Below are 18,543 nucleotides of genomic sequence, written 5' to 3' on the forward strand. Positions count from 1 at the left end.
GTTAGTGTCACACTGAGTTTCTAAAAAAGCCAAAGCTATTAGTTAGAATCACAATTTGTAGATTACCATCATTTGTATTTAGCATTTCTTTGCATTTTTAATCAGAAAAAATCATTCTACTATAAAATTAATACAAAGTTTGAAACTTTCACAACATTTTGGGAAAATTAAAGCAACAGGCTATTCCTACCTCCCTGATTCAGCCTGTCCATTGTTTTGTGAACATCTGTTCTTGATGACAAGCAAAGAATCAGGACATCAAATACAACCATTGAGATTCACAAACAAAGCCCCAGAATCCAAAACACCACAGTGCTGAGACAAAGCAGCAAAAAAGAAGAAAGGAAAGGGAAAGGGGGTAAGGGGAAGAATCACCACCAAGTTGACAGAATTTCTTTGGATTCCATTCATGTACTTCACCTTTTCCATAAAAGATGCACAACTGAGGCTCAAATCTATTGCAAATGTCTGCAATTTGACACAGATAAATAAAACTGAGGTTGAATTCAATCTGCTATTCAGAAAAATTATTTTCAAAAAACAGGAAATACTGATATGTGCAGCAACACAACTTCCTCTTTCTGCAGAAGGCTTAAAGAGGATGGCTAAGGTGAAGGACAGGAATCAGTTTTCCTGTGATTGTGTCTTGACTTCAGTTGAAGCAAAATACAGGTTAGGTAGGTACCTGGTCCTCATTCATTTCTGTCAGTAATTTGTTGGCAAGGTCTTTCTCACTCTTGTCTGCCACTTTATTGTTAGCATTTAAAAACAGCTGTTAGAGACAAGAATAATGGAAATAATTGCATTAAACCGTTACCTGCAGCCAAACCTGTGGAGGCTGCCTTGAATTTGTATCTCACATACAAAGAAAAGAGAAAAAAATATAGAGAAGTAAAAAAAAGTAGTAAAAATAAATAAGAGTTCTCACACTGGTGAGACATGGTCCTCTGTTAATTCTTACAGTACTGAAGATTACATTGTATTTTTGCTAAATAGTAATCACTTCCCCTCCCTCCCCAGATTTAAATGAAATTATGTAATTGCCGTGACAAGGAAATAAGTCCATCTGGAATTTATACTGGTGACTGCTCTGATTTAATTTAGAATATGCAATATGATAGGAGGTTCTCAAACTTTTACTTTAAAAAATTAAGACTACAGCAGGGCATTTGCAAAGAAATGATGCCATTTCACCATTTTCAACTTGGGTTTCATCATAGTTGAAGCTGAACATATCTAGAGAGAATATTTCAATCTCTGAACAGCAGCAGAAATTCTGGGGCACACAATCTTTAGGGCAGGAAGAAGGATAAGATACCTCTGCTGCCATCCTAAGAATCAGACTGTAAATAGCTTTAAGTCAAACATACACCTTTATTGCATCTTCAGCTAAGAAACTGCTCTGTGTATAGCAGCTAGATTCTAAGTCAGTTCCTGAAGTTGCAAATTTAGAAGTCAGCCAAATATCTTCGTAATTGACTGCAGTCACTTTGTGTGCAGTTTAGCTGCAGTCTAAATCAGGACTCAAATTTATCTTCTGTTTTTAAATTCTATTGAGATGTTTCTATTCAGTGAGCAAACTGTTTTAAGGGTCCCTTTGCTGGGCCCAAAACCAAGCATTTGTTCTCTTCCTCCCTGCCCTGTATATTTTGTTCCCTTATCTTATCTCCTAGGTAGTGTCTCTGAAGAACAGCCTGAGAAAATTAATTCCATATGTTAGGGCAAACAGAAAGACAACCATCAAGATACTACTTTGACTTACATAGGTGTGAAAGCACATAGAAAGACAATTCATTCTGAAAGTACATCAGCACTGCAGAATCAGTATAATACACCTCAGGGGTTTATAACAAGTGGAAATAGGAACATTCAACAGAAGCAAAGGCAGACATGCAAAAAACCCCCAAACAACCCTATTTTTTTATTAATTCTGATAATACGCACAACATATAGAAACAGATTTTTATTACAGTGCCCATATAGTTTAAATTCTTCTATTTAAAAGCTGTTTAGACGTTTTAAATTTTTTTAACAAGGCAAACTGCTTGATGTCAATGTGCTTTGCTCAAATTCTGACCTCTAGGAGAGTTTAAAAAATGGGAAAAGATTCAGGACTGAGAAAGGAGCTTGTTAAATGACTCAGCACAGAATAAGCACCTCCTGATACCTTGAAAATACAGTCCCTCTTTCCAGATGTCACAGGCAAAAAGCAACATTCAGATCATCAAAACTCAACCAAGCAGTTTTGAAAAGCCTTTGGGCAGATCTTTAGCCCTAGAGCAAAGTTAAGAGAAGAGTTTGCCCATAAGCCTTAAAGCCAGTAAAATATGAAAAAAAGATTAAAATTTTATAAGGCTGTTGTACTGCAAATGACTAGGAAGCATAACTAGAAGTATGTCCTTAACACCTCGAGGGATATCTATAGGAGAAATAATAGTATGGATTTTCTTTACCCTTCCTTTCCATGGAAATTTCTTACACTTCAAAAGATCATCCAATAGCTTCCTGAGTTTCAGATGTGTGTCTGGACTCCCACTACCTGCAGAGCTGCAGAACTGTGCTTTACACAGCTTGTTCATGGATCCAGTAGCAAGAATTTCATCAGTAAAGAAAAAATATTTAAAACCAGAGTCTAATAAGGAGAAGCCTAATTTCACAGCTACATCAATCTTCGCTATTTGGCTTTGAAAAAGGAACAGAGATACAGTATATTGGAAAATACAAATATAAAACACCTTCCTAACTCCCACCCTCTCCCCACTTCTCATCCTTGAATGTATTTTCACTGTGAAAGATTAAAAAACCCCCAATATGTAGCAAACTGGCAGCACTGATATCCAATCACAGTAGCCTGTGAGACTATCACAGGAAAAAACTCCCCAAAAGAGCATATCTTATGACACACATACAAGCAGAGTAAAAATAAAAGGAGCAAGCTGCAAAAATAGAGTAGCTGTTCCTGCTGTCTTAAATTCCACCATTTGTTTATTCCACTCTAACTACAGTCTCCATGAACAGGTAAACATCACACTGCCTGATGACTTAAGAAGCAGCTAAAAAAGAAATTTTTTATACAGTACAAGGTCAGTACAAAAATAGGCACAAACTCCCAAACACAGGAGGAGAATGGAAATGTCAAACAATGTTTCTTCTTCAGAAAAAAAAAAACACCCTACAAACACTATTTAAAAAACTTCAAGTCAGTCGGCATTCTGCAACTGATGATAACTAGAGTTATGACATAATCCAAGCACATTGTTTTTAATATATCACTGCACTGAAATATGTTCTAATCCAAAATCTAAAAGGATCTGAATCAAATTACATACTGCAGCTAACATTATCTAGTTTTAGAAGAGCTCAAAATAGCTACCTCACCAACATGTCACTAAAAGATAAATAAAATATTCCATAGGCTTACATTATATCTATATTCTTTTCCACAAAAAAAAGGAAGTCTACAAAGCAGCAAGTGGAAGACACTAGCTTGCAAATTATGACCATCTGGGATTGGGATGAAAAACCTAACATCTATGTAAACACTAAATCCTACACAGAACAACAATCAAAGAACATTTGTAACAGCTTTTGTGCCAGCTATACAAGACTCAAATGTTTTGAAACACAAAGGCAAACCAGCAAAGTTTTGTAAAATGGAAAAACATGCCTCTGAAATTAGAGTTCGGACCTCCATCTGGCAGAAGTTGCAAGCGACTCCCTAGCAATCCAGTGACAGAACATTTTTAAAAAAAACTCAAAAAAAACCCCAAAAAAGGGGTGGGTGGGGATTGATTCTAGTAACTACCTTAGCAGATTTTAGAGATTTGAGCAGGGCCAGTAAAGCTATTTTGCTCAGGACTTAAAACAAGCACTCATTGCTTTAACCACAAGACAGACAAGAAATACCTCTATCTCATTAGGAATAAAATAAATAAATTAGTGCAACTTAGATATTTCAGGTTTTTCATGGCATTAGTGGCTCTAAACAATCCAAAGTTTTCCTTCCACTATGCAGACAGTATAAAATTGCATCTAATTCTGAAGGAAGATATAAAGGTAACTAATATACCTGCAAAATTACAAGATAGGTTTTGTTAAAAATACGCTGATAAGGGAAAATTTACCTTGCAGTTCTGCAACAGTCGAATGAGATGCTCAAAGCAGTTACTGTTAAGGAAAATTGCCTGCAGAACAGGCCTATCTGTGCAGTCTAACATGGCTGTGATGGTATCTACAAAATTAAAACAGAACTGGCATGAAAGACAAAACATTTCCCAAATCCATCAAGCATTCTTTCTGCACATTGCATAATAAACATGAAGGGGAAATTACACAACAAACTGTATGCTGTAAATTCTTTGATCAAGAATGATGTTTTAAGCACAGAGCACAAGGCCTAAAGCTAAATATTTTGATGCTGTAAACATTATCATGTAGCCTACTATACCTACAGAAAAATTCAGCTACCATGTATCTTTGATTGCTTTGGGGCTCTGTTTAAGTTGTGAGTACACAAGCAGCACGCCTTTTACTTAAAGCATGCAAGCACCTGTCTCCCCATCAAGCAATTACTCTGTATTCTACAGCAGCCTTATACTGTAAGCATTCTTCCTTGCCTCAATAATAATTTGAGAAAAGAATTTTATTTCCCATTCTGAACAACATGGAAAAAATCTCCAAATTCTGAATTCTTAGTCAATGACTGTTTCAGACCATCACTTCTGGCCAATGTTTTACAATAACACCATTTGAGAAGTGAACTACCACAAACCAGCCACTATATGGGTATTTTATTCCACTCCCATCTTATTCTACTATTAAGGTGCCGATGAGTGTCAACTGTTGCACAGCAAAAGTGATGATTTAGTTTTGTGGGTGGTTTTTTTTTTTTAACCAGAGACTGTCAGTCCATGAACTTGGACAAGCTGTTTAAATTATAGCAATCCAATACAGTTTCTTCTGGTTGGTTTTTTTTTTGGTGTGGGGTTTTTTTTTTTCTGTAGTGAGTGATTAAACAATACATCTAAAGACATATCAATGAAGAAACATTTGAAATTTTTCAATTGGCTAACCAAGTGAACTTTTTTTGGTAGAACACTTGTATTATGACCACGGTTCAATCATTACGTGCTTCAGAGTTATCATCAAGAGATATTTAAAGGAACTGTACATTTGGGTACTCACTCAGCATTTGGATCTGCAGTGCTATGAACCTGCTCTCCCACTGCCTGCACCGCCTTGCGTTAGGTAAAGCTGAATGGTCTGAATTAAGCAACTTGAAATAGTTCTCCAATATTGTACTTGTCTCCACTTGCCGCTGGTCAGAACTGCTGGTTAGAAGGATATGGACAACTTCTGTCAGGCACTTCAGGGTCAGCTCTGCCTTCCTGCTCACTTCCTCAGGGTTCCTGTCATCCCAGTTGTCACAGTCTGCTAACACACGCATCAAGACTTCCATGGTGGCAGGAGATACTGCTTGAAGAGCATTCCTCTGAAACCCACAGAGAAAAAGAGATTAAGGAAAAAATAAAAACAATCATCTTCAAAATAGCAGTTTTGAGCTACCTAAATCACACAGTATTACATCTGTTAATGCCCTGATTTGTTAAATAAATATGAAACATTATACTTTGATTACACTGATGCCTACAGATGAAATGCAGCCTATTTTGTCCCCTTAACTATCCTTTCTTTTTCAAGGAGGATGCCTACAGGGAAAAGGAAAATATAAATTTAAATGCATGTTTCAAAACTCTTACAAGGTAAGCCTAGATAAATTGCTAATTGTATGTCAACATTCTTTTGAATTTTCATTTTAGATCATGAAATTCATGATACTTTAAAATTTTTGTAAAGAACTTAATAATTAAACATTTGTCTGGGTCCTGAGTGCATTACCCTCACCCCTCTCCCTCAGGATCTGACTGCATGGGCTCAGAACCACCTTAAATGTGGGGCAGCAGCCCAGCCTAGAAGCTTTGAGAAACCTTATCAGGGAGTCCCTGTCCTTTCTTGGCAGCTGCAGTCAAGCTGTGGATCTCAACCTTTACCTGCCTGAGCTGCATTGCCCACGGCTGGCCATATGCAGCCCCGAACACAATCCACAGACTTGACTGCCCAGCTTGGTCTTAGACCTGCCTCATCTCTATGGATGGGGCTGGCAACCACCCGCAATTCAGCCCTTGGCTGACCCCAGTTACTATCACTAGACGAAGTCCCCACCCTGTCGTGCTCATCAGACTTCCTGGCTTGATCTCAGACTTCAGCATTACAGACTTGCATAGTCATCTGGGCTGGCTGATCCTGGTACTACCATCAGACCTGCTCTGATCACATTGGTCAGGTGATAAGATTGCACCTTTTGCCAGTGAAGTCCACTGCCTCTGCCTGCATGGCCATCACAATCAGCCTCAGGTGTCTTCCCTGATGGAGCAGTGCCTGACTGCCACTTCCTGACATTTAAAAATGCTCTCTCTTCTGGATCATCAAAAGTACCATTTGCTTGTCACCAAACTAAGTAGCACATTACAGAAGTCAGCCAAGAGAGAAGATGTTGGTTTTGCTGATGATGAATATCTTTTCTTCATGTTCTTTCAAATATTTTAAACAGTTTCAAAACTGTAAAGGCCCCGTGCTGCTTTAATCTAGCTTAATTCCCAGTGTTGGAAGTAAGCTATTTCTGTATTTCGTGTGTTGATACAAAGTTTACATGTTTTCAGGAGGAAACTCCTGATCTAGTTACACACATTTTCTCTATGACATGAAAATACTGCAGTACATTCTTACGAAAGTGTAGTTATGTAGACAGCAAAATTCTATTGTTGCTTGAAAGCAGGACCCAGCTTTTAGCATCCAGATACTATTGCACAGATTGACCCCAAACTTCGTAAGACAAAAAAAATCAGTCAGTAAGAAATTCTTCTCATTATGGGATTTTGTGATATTTCTAACCCTTAAGTAACAAACAGGCATTTGGAGGCTTCAGTTTAACACTTCCTTACCTGACCACCAGCCACAATAGCTCCAAAGAGATGTAGTAGGCAACATTTTAGGCTTTCCTTGAGATGTTCACTTTCTTGAAAGCATTCTGATTGGAATAAATAAAACAGAGAAGAATTTCTCACTTTGGTCATAAATTACACAGTTTTTCCTCTCATAAAAACCTACCATACAAAACAATAAAAAAAGCTTCCTGCCATCATGCAAATAAAAAAAATCAAAATCGACTATATAATCTCCACTTTCATACAAACAGGACACAAACACATCCATTCCAGCCTTGAAGACCACGTTTATCAGGAATTTGCACGGCCAGGCCTTCAGCTTTGCTTAAAACTTTTAATGCAGGCTGAGAGAACTATAGACAAACAACTGCTGATCTGATCTGTAACATAAAATGAGCCATGCTACTGAGAAATAAAACGACACATTAACATGTAGTCTGCAAGCATGACAAAGGTTATAGCCATTTTGACACAGAAAGTCTTATACCATATGCAGGCAGGTAACTCAGCAAAACGGCTCCTGAGCTTGCTGCCTTTAAGCCAAACTTCCCAGGGAAGCCTGTGTAGGTCTGTAACCTTTCTAGAAGTAGTCTTCTTTAAAGACAATAATCCTGCATGTCTTCTCATACTGTATCTGATATAAATTATTTATAAACAGTCTCAGGAACTCCAATACATATAATGGGGATATTGTTGCTATAGCAATAACACTGGACAAAGTAGCTGCAACAAACTGCAGAGGTTTATGTTATTTGGATTTAACCAGTGTAAAGCTTCCAATAGCTTTATGAGATAGAATTGATAATGACTTGAGTCTGTAAAAGCTGAGATTTCAAACAAACAATGAAATGAAAATGCAAGAATTTTATATTTATTGCAACAATATAACCTTTAAGACAATTACTAGCTATCAGCAAGTAAGATTTCTGACTATACTGAACATATAAGCTTGTTTTAAAAGAAAAGTGCACAGCTATTTTTTAAATCCTGTCTTCAAAGGAAAGCAAGCTTAGATGGTGACACTGTCAGAACCTCACACAAATTCAAAAGAGCAATACCTAGCAGATTGCAAATAAATCATTAGGCTGGGTAGACCAAAAAAGCCTCAAATTAATGCTGCTGTGGCAGAATGTGTAAAGCACATGCTCAGCAATTTCTCATTCTGTCTTTCCTGCCAGTTGGCCACCAGCAGATGAGTATCTGCCAGCTAATTAGTACACTTGTAGCTCAGTCACAGTATTTAATATTTAAGGGCTTTAGGAGGATCCAGAGTCCAATGTACTGAATGGGGTGGGTGCAGATGACATTCCTCAGTAGCAGCCTTTAGAGTGGGTTTCCAGTGCTCTGGCACAAAGATAATGGCATTTTACTGGCATCAGTTATTTGGCCTTTTTGGCAACTAGCCTATTTTACGTACACAGAGAGGGAATCTCAAGGAACAGGATGAGTATACAACATAAACCTAGAGAAACTAAGTTCATAAGTGCTGCCACTCTAGGAAGAGAGCCTTCCTTTTTATTTTCAATTAAAGCTGAGTTAGAAAGCTGCAAAAAAAGGATGATTTCACCAATACCCCCTACCCCTCCAGCATGTTCTTGCTCTTCAATTTTGTTGGCATTGATGAAAGCATGAAGCACTTCAGTGTGCTAAAGTGGCAAACTAGCTGGAAATCCCACTTTCCCAAGACTTAAGTACAGAACATTGTCATAAAAGTCCTCCTTTTCCCCACACCCCATCTGTAATGGTAAGAATACAGAAATTCCAACACAGCCATCATAGTATTTAATGACTTAACCAGAGACAAAACAGACTCATTTCCCAAACTCCAGTCCAAGGAGCATTTGCTAGTCGAATGGCACCAAGCTTCCTTCTTTCTAGCTGTTAAATTATATTAAGAGACAAAAATGCATGAACACTTTCCTAAGATTATTTTTCTATATGAGTTGTCATTACAGTTGCCAGGGGAATAGTACATACAATCACTGTATGCAACTTAACAAATGGAAAGTTAGCAATTCACAGAACCAACCCCATTAAACCACATTAAGCACTGAAAGAGTCTGAAAAAGCCCAGGCTTTCAAAGATGAGTCAGAATGGCAAGACAGTGATGCTCAGAGCAAAACATAAGTGAACAAAGCAACCCACTCCATTCAGCCTCAGAAAGCAAGTAAGGAGCTTTTACATTTATCAGGCATTTTTAGGGCACAGGAACTTGCAATCACTAAGTCCACTCCTCCAAAGATGACTATTTTTAAACATGCTGTTGTTAATACTTACGGTAAAAGAAAGGGACAAACTCAACAGTGAGAGAAGCTGGTTTATACTTCTGTCTGCTCTTTTCAACTGTACTAAGGAAATGTCTGCAATTACATTGAAACAGATACACCAAAGAAGTTAGATATACCTTTGTTTATGACTTACTAATTTGTGACTTCATAACTTTTTTGGCAATTTTCTGTTATCTTTTATGTATAGGACCAAAAAAAGTAGCATTTCATCCTGAAAAAAAATGAAGTCATAGCTAATCCCCTAGGTACTGTTCTGTTTGTAGAAATACCTTAATTTTTTGCAGTACGGTTTATGTTTGGTTTGTTTTTAAAAAAAGCCAGCAATCTATTACTTAGTCCTTACTTACTGTAACAAAGTTACTACCACACAGACTGCCAAATTTCTTAACCATGCAATTTGAAATGGGCACAAAACATGGTGAGGAAACCATCAAATTAAAGGGGTATCATTCTACTGACACATTTATACATTTCCTTTCAAATATGCAACATATCTATAACGTGAATTCTCAAGAACTTATTTTGTCCTTATTCAACTAGGTCTACCTATCCTATTCTTTTTGGCTTCCTTGTTCCACTAGTTTAGAAAAATGGGCCAGTTTTGGAAAGCAGAAAGCAATGGAGGTTGGTCATTTACAACTAAGCACATCTTTGTATATCCCCAAATTTAAACTTCTAGACTCCTGGTAAATACATTATAGTTTTTAAAAGGTATTTAAATCATACCCAGTTTCAGAAAGCATAACACTTTTCTGTGGTGTGATTACAGTCATTACCAAATTCTGCAGCTTCATTGATTGTGAATTCACTGATTTTGAGTACTTACACTCTACCTAAGACACCATGAGATGTGCTGGCATCACCTATACTTAATCTGAAAGGAGCTTAGCAGCACATGGGCAGGCCATGTGGGAGAACTGGCGTCATGCTCTGTTCTAGAAAAGGGGAATTCTCATACTGCACAAAAATACCACAGGTTATGATCTTTACACACTCCTTAAAGCTTGGTGCACAATGATTCAAGCTGTTACGGTACACTGCAGGTTTCCAGCTGCAATGAAACCCCAGCAGCCAAGGTACACAGCTCACACAATCCCCACTCTGACTGCACAGTCAGGTAAGCGACTTGCTGCACAAATGCGAGTCACAGAGCTACTGTAAACGCACAGGCACTGCGTGAGCTCTACAGAACGCATGCTGTCAGAACAGACCTGAGGCTTTACACAGCCAGGTAACATCAGATATCATCTTTTAATGCCTTTAAGTTATTTGCATGCAGAGGGCCAATGTTTGATGCATTTCAAAGTACATTTTGTTCTGAGGAACAAAAGGCAAAGGAGCTCTGAATAACAGCAGCAAGGAGCAAACAGCAACTTCAGTCCTTGTACACAGCAGAGAAACATCGTAAACTGTACAAAATTATGTACATTTAACTTTGTAATTAATTTGGGACTATTAAAGGAGAACTGTAAATGAAAAAAAATCACACGGATAATTTTAAGAGGTCCCTGAAGAGCCAGTTATAGCAGACAAAGTGAATCACTAAGAGCTTCAAAGAACAGGATCTGTGCCTAGAATGACATAAATTAAGCTTCTTGGAAAGCCAATTTTGTGGCTCTCTGCTCTTCCCACCTTTCAAAATGCCTCACAACTCAGCTTTCTACTAAATGGAACGGGATATACCAATAGTCTGACAACTTTGCTGGCAATGAAGTTGAGTTTCAAACGCCTACTGCATGATGTTAACCTTGGTAGAAGAATCATTAACATTATTCTAAACACTGTATTAAGAGGGAAAAAATTCTAAAAAAACCACAGTATCAAATCAACTGCTCGAGGCCATCAATTCTAACAGCTGTAAAATGCAACAAGAATATACATGTAACTACTTTTTATTTTAGTTTGACATCAGGCAGCAGCAGTTCTGTCAGAAACTTTACATATTGTTTCAAGTCATAAACCCCAGTATTTATACTCCCGTCCTAGCCCACACATACCCCGCAATTCGCTGCCTCCAGTTTCGATATGGATCGTAGAGACTTTCACAAAAAGCCAATGCATGTCTCACAAACTCTTCTATAGGGGTCTGATCTGCCACTTCTTTTTCCTTCGTTTTGCTTTTTAACTGAAGGAAAAAAAAAAAAGCAAGCTGTGGTCAGAAGATTTCTAGAAGTTGAAAATTAACCTTGATCTTCTCCAAACCAGTTTTGTTTGGGGAAAAAAATTGTGAGCTCAACACTGTCATTGAAAAAGTGTATTATGTCTGCAGGAGCAGAAAGTACTAGATAGCAAAAGTAACAGATGAGAATTGTTAATCACGTACCTGTTGAATGTATAACGTTGTCATGGTGATAACATGGTTAATGTATGAACACATCCCAATCTCTTCCACATTAGCCAAATTTCTATGAAGACAACATAAAAACCACAGCAATGTACACAGTGTACCATTTGAGACTAGTTGAAACAATGTTTGTTTTAGCATTCTGTCAATTTTCTTACAGAAGTACATCAGCATTTCAAAAATACTCTCCAAAAGACCGCATGTACTCAAATGTTTATTTCTGTCACAGCAGCAGAGCTCAGAAGCTTTCATCTAACAGGAAGGAAAAGAAAGGTCCAAGTCACTCTGCTGTATGCTAGTTCTATCTGGAATTTGGGGTTTCAGAGGTTAAGCAGATTCCCAGGACTCTCTAAATAGAAGCTCAAAAATGGCATCTGATATGATGATAACCTCCACTTCTCACACATTATTGGCTCATACACTTCCTAAAACTTTAAGAAACATATTACCTGGAAGCATTTATTTACTGAAAGTTCTCCCAAGGAAAACAAACATCTAACAAATTATTTTAGAACTTAAAGAAATCAGCAATAAGAAAGAAATAGCACGCACATGTAAATTCTCAGTCTTGAGAACAAGTCAAAGATCAGATCCTGAAGTGATGACAGGACTTCTCAGCAGATAAGTTAGACTGACAATAGATTGTAATTCTGAAATACATTACCACCATCTACACATCGTATAAATAATATTCCAAGATACTTAAATACTGGTCTACAGCCCTTTGCATTGTTTCAGGGGTAAGGAGAGCCAAAGGACTTCAAAAAATCCTGCTTCAAATATTCCTCAGAAAAGGAGACTCCCTATTATATTTTACCCCCTTCCTCTCTTCATACAGTTCACAACAGAAGACTGAAAAAATAGTAAAAAATATATCCCTAAAAACCTGCTTCAACAGAATTACAAGATCAGGCACAGATTTCTGAAGGAAGCCAGTTGCATTAATAGCATAATAAGTCAGTTTCCTAAGCTGTTTATGGAATTTTAAGCATGTTAAGAATGTGAAACAGTTCTTCCTGTACAATTCTCTCTCCCTCCTTATTTCCTAACACTTGTTAGATTGTGCCTTTAATTCCCACAGATTCATGTAATTACAAGGAACTTAGTGTCTGATCCCTTCTATTCCATTTCTCCTGGCAAACACTATTGCTAAAATGATTGCATCCTTCCCCCCCTCTCCATTTATTCCCTCTTCCTTTATTGTCAAGATCCTGAGAAGCAGCACTTCTCTCTTTCTACTGGAAAGCATCAATACTACCTGTGTCATTAGAACCTACATTTATAGACTACATCAGGATTTCTTAACTAAACAATAGCACTGCTGAGTCAACAATCAGAACAAATACCTGCAAAGGATGATAAAGAATTTCACAAGTAAAAGTGACAGAGCCTGCTGCTGCTCTTCTAGGCCATCTGACATCTTCTGGACACACTGTAGCAGCTGGAGTCTGAGGACCTGAAGAATGTTATCAGGAAGCAGCGATATTCCTGGAGGAATGTCATCCACCCTAAAGAGAAAAACCACACAGAGAATTGGTATCCAGCAAATGACATGTTACCTTTCAATTTCAGCATCCTCATGTAGTCATCCAATACAGCTCTGTAAGAATGGTTACTGAACTGATAGCTCCTAAACGCTTTCCAATGAACCACAAAGAAATGCCTGGTGGCAATATGCCAGCTTGAGCTTCCTTCTCCCCGAATAATGAATTGTACTGGAAAAAAAAAAGTGCTAAAAGTTCATTAAGTGGATTCCTAAATGCTCCTCCATGCAACAATCTGCCTTAACTGCCACAGTGGCTTGGGAAATCGCTTGGGAAATCCCTAAATAAGGAAAGGGGTGGCCACAATGGAACTAAATGAGAAAACAACACATGAAGGGAAAATTTTTCAACCTTATACTGAAGATTAATAATTGGCATCTCATTTATTTGGACACTTTTAAATAGTTATTGAAGACCAGTTGGCATTTATCCACAAAGAACCTCATGTCTGTCCTGTATGAATTATAAAAAGCTGTACAAAGTAAGATTAAATGCGTAGAGAAAGCTGTCTGCAGTAAGATTAAATAAAAGCAGAGTTGAAAATCGTCTGAATGAATGTGCAGGAGAAGCAGCTCCCAAAAAAATCCATCTGACTTTTATCACAGTTTTTTTGCATGAAAAGCTGACCCATCCATATTAGTTTCTGGATAAACACAGCAAAGAGGGTCTGTTGGGGTTTTTTTTGGGCTATTCAATTACTTTCAGGAGACAAAAAAAGAAAGAGAGTGATACATTGGTGTTAAATGCCAATTTAACAGTGGCATTACCAAGGCCAGCTATGGCCCTGAAGAACATTACATACTCTTGCTTATTGTTTTTGCTAAACTGAAACATTTTTTAGAAATAGAAAGGGAACAGAAAGAGCAAAAGAAAAATGGAGGAAAATATCACAGATAAGCTAGTAGCTAAGCCAATGCTCCAGGAACAACCTTATAGAAACCATTTCAGCAACAGTACAGAATATATAGATGTCTTAGAACATTCTCTAGAATGAAGACTGTGTATCCACTGTGGCACATGTTAAAGAGTTTCGTCTATATTTGGCTTCAGCTGTTTACCGTGACAGAGTGTCTGTGAACTCCACACAGAAAAAGGACAAGCAAGACCCTTATAGCCTACAAAAGCCCATGACATGGCCAAAGCCAGTGGAGCACTTCAACAAATAAATCCAGCTATCTTCAAAACTCACTAACACAATGCTTTTGCATACATACATCTGTGTGAGAATATGCATCAGGGAGTATGGAGAAATCCAATGACTGACACTGAACACCATGACACCAATTACTTGAGGGAAATGGGAAACAAATTGTTTAGCTACTAAAGTTGAAGAGGAAGTGCACATAGAAGGGAAAAACTGAGACCAGGTTTATAAAAACAACTGGACACGTATAAATGACAGCAAGCTCCCTGGTCCTAGTAAACAAGTGCTACCATACAGGACCAAATACTGTTCACTCCCTTGCCTCTTCACAGAATTGTGCAATTTGCCTTCCAGATCCTGGGATTCAGAAGCTCAAGGGATTCAGAGAGCTTTAACAACAATTTTATATGGGGTAGGCTCTCAACTGATAGAGAAACTAACCACAAAACTTAGAACAAATGCTTTTATCCAACACAACTGCCAAAAACCGCTTCCAATTTCCTCAGTAGCAACTTCTGCCCTTCAAGATGCCAGCAGATCCATACCTTCTGGGACTATAAGCATGCTCCTCATAATCTGATAATTCATCATCTTTGTATTAGGAAGACCATTAGTTTCTGACAGCTGAAATCATATATCCAGAAATAATTTCCCTAAAATGGCCAACAAGCCTTTTTCAGTAAGATCATAAAATGCTTTACAAGAAAGAGAGCAGCATACCCTTCATGCCTCACGTCCCAAAGAATGTTTTCTCCGCAGTAGCTGGCTGAGCTATTGCACAACCCATGAGAACTTAAATGCCTTATGCAAGAATGGCACGAGAAATACTAATTGGGATTACTCCAAACTGAATATATTATAAGTGATCAAACTTCTTGTCACCCTGGAGCAAATTACTACTAAATCACCACTAAAATCTAGAAGTTAAATTTGTGGACATGTAGTATCATTTTTCCCCCCCCCGACTCTAAGTATTACAATAGGAAGGGGGAAAAGAAAATCCCCCAAATTCATACCTATATTAACTGATGTTCTTATTGGACTGCTGGTGCCCTACCTCAAAAACAGGAGAAAGATGTTGACGCATATAGGTTCCTTTTATTTACTATTTCCTAGCACTACATTAACACAAAACTACACAGCAATATAAACTGCCAGCTCAGGTGTTGGAAGGGAAGTTAAATCAGTCTCTAAATTGTATTCACCTATGACAACTCAAACTCACACACCCCGACTTCCAAACTCTCCTCTGCCAGTAGTAAGTGTTTTGGAACAACATGCTGTAGAAAAACAGGCTTTATTTTTCAACAGCTATGAAACCAGGTAATCAGCATTCCTATCATGATTCCTGCATCTTTTTTATGTGGGTTTGAAGTCAGTAAATTAACAAAGTACAGTTTCCATGGTATGTTGCACAAGTGTCCTTTAGGCTCCTTTGCTCAAGATCATGCAAAACAAAACCAGAAAAAGAACATGAAAACAGTGGAGGCATCTGTTGTTTCTAAAAGCTTTAAACCAAATGACAATTCTTCAATGATGGGGGAAAAGCCTCTCACCAGCTGGCAGAGGTTTTATCCTTTTCACAGTAAATACATATGAGATGAATAAATGTTTTTATGGAAAGGACTCACAGGTGCTCTAATCTTTTGTGCTCAATGCTCAAAGCTGTCAGCATAGCTATTTTCACCTTTTCAGTAAAATAACTGAAAACCCAATTAATGAACAATTCCCCTATAAAATATAGATGCACAAAGACTGAGGTAGAACTGAAGCTGTACAAGCCTATAAGCTGCATAACTGTATAAGCTCTACTTATACAGTCAAATCCTACCACTCGATACAATCATCCTCTATATTTAGAGATTTCCTAATTCTGCATTATGTAGCATGTTTCAGATTTCCAGAACAGATTTCAGGAAGTTATGTATTTAAATTTATAGAATACTACTCTTATCAGTTAAATCAGCAAGTGACAGTGCCAATTAAAGAATCCTTTCAGGGAAAAAACCCACCACAAATAGTTTAATTAAATTTCTTAAGTGGTGTTTTCTTCAATGCTAAAAACCCCACCTTTTACTTTAACACAAGACTTCATGTCTGTCTTCCCCAAAGTTAGTTTTGTTCAGCAATCTGTGCAAGCTTTCTTCTCCCTACAGTTTCTCACTTTTTCCTGGCATTTGCCCTTCAGTATACAAGGTCTTTCGGGCATACAGCTGTAAAGCATACCAAGGAAAAAAACCAATGCATTAGTCCGCTCAGTTTCTCATTTTAGTTAGCAACTAAATAATAATAAGCAACTCCAGTAAAGAAGTGGAGTCCACAGGGTCCTACGGCCCCAAGAGAAGAGTGACTGGAAATCAGCATTTCGTGGTTCCACACTGACCTACTTGTTCTTTTTTTTCAGGCTCTGTAATATCAGTTCCACTGGGTAAATGCCAGTAACAAACTGACAAACCCTAGAAAGATGCCACTTTTCATATGCCTGATTATAATCACAAATGCAAATATGGTCAGAAGCTGCCATTGTTTGACAATTTTAATATCTGCTCTCAAACAGTGTAATGTTTAATCCAGCCATCAAAGCACAAGATTGATCTCCTTTCATCCCTATGTTGTTTTGATACAGTTTCTCTACATCTGTTACACAAATGGGTCTAAATCCATGTGGGTCTAGTCTTCCAGACTAAATCACTAATCCTGTCATTAACCTCAGAAAAATACATTATTTTTATGCTCACAAAACCATCATTTGGCACAATGAATATGCTGCTATTGTTCTGCACAATTAACCTTCACGTTTGGTTTTATTTCCTTATGTTGATGTAAAAAAACCACCAAACCCCCATGAACATGTAAACAAAAACCACTTAAAAAACCCAAAGTACCAAGATATTCTTCCCCTGCACTGTTCAGATTTCAATATTAAATAGTGTCTTAAAGATACTGTGTCAAAGCTTAACCCTTTTTCCTTAACAGAGTAAGATGCATTCTTGACATCACAGAGAAAACAGGTCTTCTGAAAGAATACAGAATTAACTAGAGGGTCACACTTACTGGTAATTGCACTGTATATTTCGTATTCATACAGGCAATATGAAGAAAAATTTAATTAATACAGAGAGCAGAAAAAAACAGGTTTTGTCCACTGAGATCCAGTTACAGCATTCTTCATTTCCTTTTAACAGTAGAGGCTATCGTTTACACTTTAAACAGGATCTGATCCAAAGCCCATTAAAGAATTTCCATTGATTTCAACAGGGCTTGGACTGCAGCCATCATGCAGGGAGAGCTATTCTTTGCATACAAACACCAGTAGTGGTATCAGCCATCACACTGACACCAATTCTCATGGTTTCTGAATGCTATAACATCTGTTTTTTTTCTTAGAACTCATAACTCACGAAAGTATCTCAAAAGCAAGGGAAAACATTCAGTGCCTAAGTTTCTATTCCTCCTTTGCCAAGTTAGCCTTTGTCCTGTCTTGGCTGGGCTATAGATTATTTTCTTCCTAGCAGCTGGTGCAGTGCTGTGTTTTGGATTTAGGATGAGAATAGTGTTGATAACACACTGATGTTTTCAGTTGTTCCCAAGCAGTCAAGGACTTTTCAGCTTCTCACACTGCCCTGCCATCAAGAAGATGGGGGGATCCAAGCTGGGAGAGGACGCTGCCAGGGCATATTCCATACCATATGATGTCATGATCTGTATATAAACGGGGGGAGTTGGCCAGGAGACGGTGTGGCTCAGGAACTAGCTGAGCATCAATAGTAGAGAGCGACTGTGCTGTGCATCACTTGTTTTGCATATCATTTTACCAGTTCTATTATTGTCTTCCTTTTCTGTCCTATGAAACTTTACCTCAACCCCTGAGTTTTACCTTTTTTCTCTTCAATTCTCTCCCGCATCCCACTAGCAGGGTGGGGAGCGAGTGAATGGCTGCATGGTTGTTATAGCTCTCTGCTGGCTTAACCCAGCAGACAAATTCATAATCCTAAATATGGAACTCTAAAATTAGACTTCAATACCACCTCATGATTATATCTGAGAACTTGTGGTCAGCAACATGTGAAGTCAGCAATATTCTTGCTCTGAATTTAAGTCTTCATGGATGCAGGGAAAGCACTTTAAAGTCTATAATTTCTGCATATTTTGATTTTTAAAAGGTTTTCAGCTGAGATCCAAATCTTTCATTAAGCATTTCATCTCACCCTTAATCTT

At 37.8% G+C, this 18,543-nt stretch overlaps 1 protein-coding gene across 2 annotated transcripts in view; it reads right to left on the bottom strand.

The window, feature by feature from the left end:
- Positions 1–18,543, bottom strand: part of NBEAL1 (neurobeachin like 1) — an 83,929-nt gene that overhangs the window by 47,905 nt on the left and 17,481 nt on the right. Inside the window, exons 3-10 of one of the 2 annotated variants that reach the window (XM_084265714.1) lie at positions 12,984–13,145; positions 11,617–11,698; positions 11,291–11,418; positions 9,283–9,365; positions 7,002–7,087; positions 5,185–5,491; positions 4,125–4,231; positions 686–772 (exon numbers count right to left, since the gene is read on the bottom strand). In XM_084265714.1, coding sequence (XP_084121840.1) covers positions 686–772; positions 4,125–4,231; positions 5,185–5,491; positions 7,002–7,087; positions 9,283–9,365; positions 11,291–11,418; positions 11,617–11,698; positions 12,984–13,145 — 1,042 coding nt within the window. The remainder of the gene's footprint in view (positions 1–685; positions 773–4,124; positions 4,232–5,184; positions 5,492–7,001; positions 7,088–9,282; positions 9,366–11,290; positions 11,419–11,616; positions 11,699–12,983; positions 13,146–18,543) is intronic. The other variant, XM_084265713.1, reaches the window with a different exon arrangement.

This window comes from Gallinula chloropus, assembly GCF_964237585.1.
Source record: "Gallinula chloropus genome assembly, chromosome: 5".
NCBI classification, from domain to species: Eukaryota; Metazoa; Chordata; class Aves; order Gruiformes; family Rallidae; genus Gallinula; species Gallinula chloropus.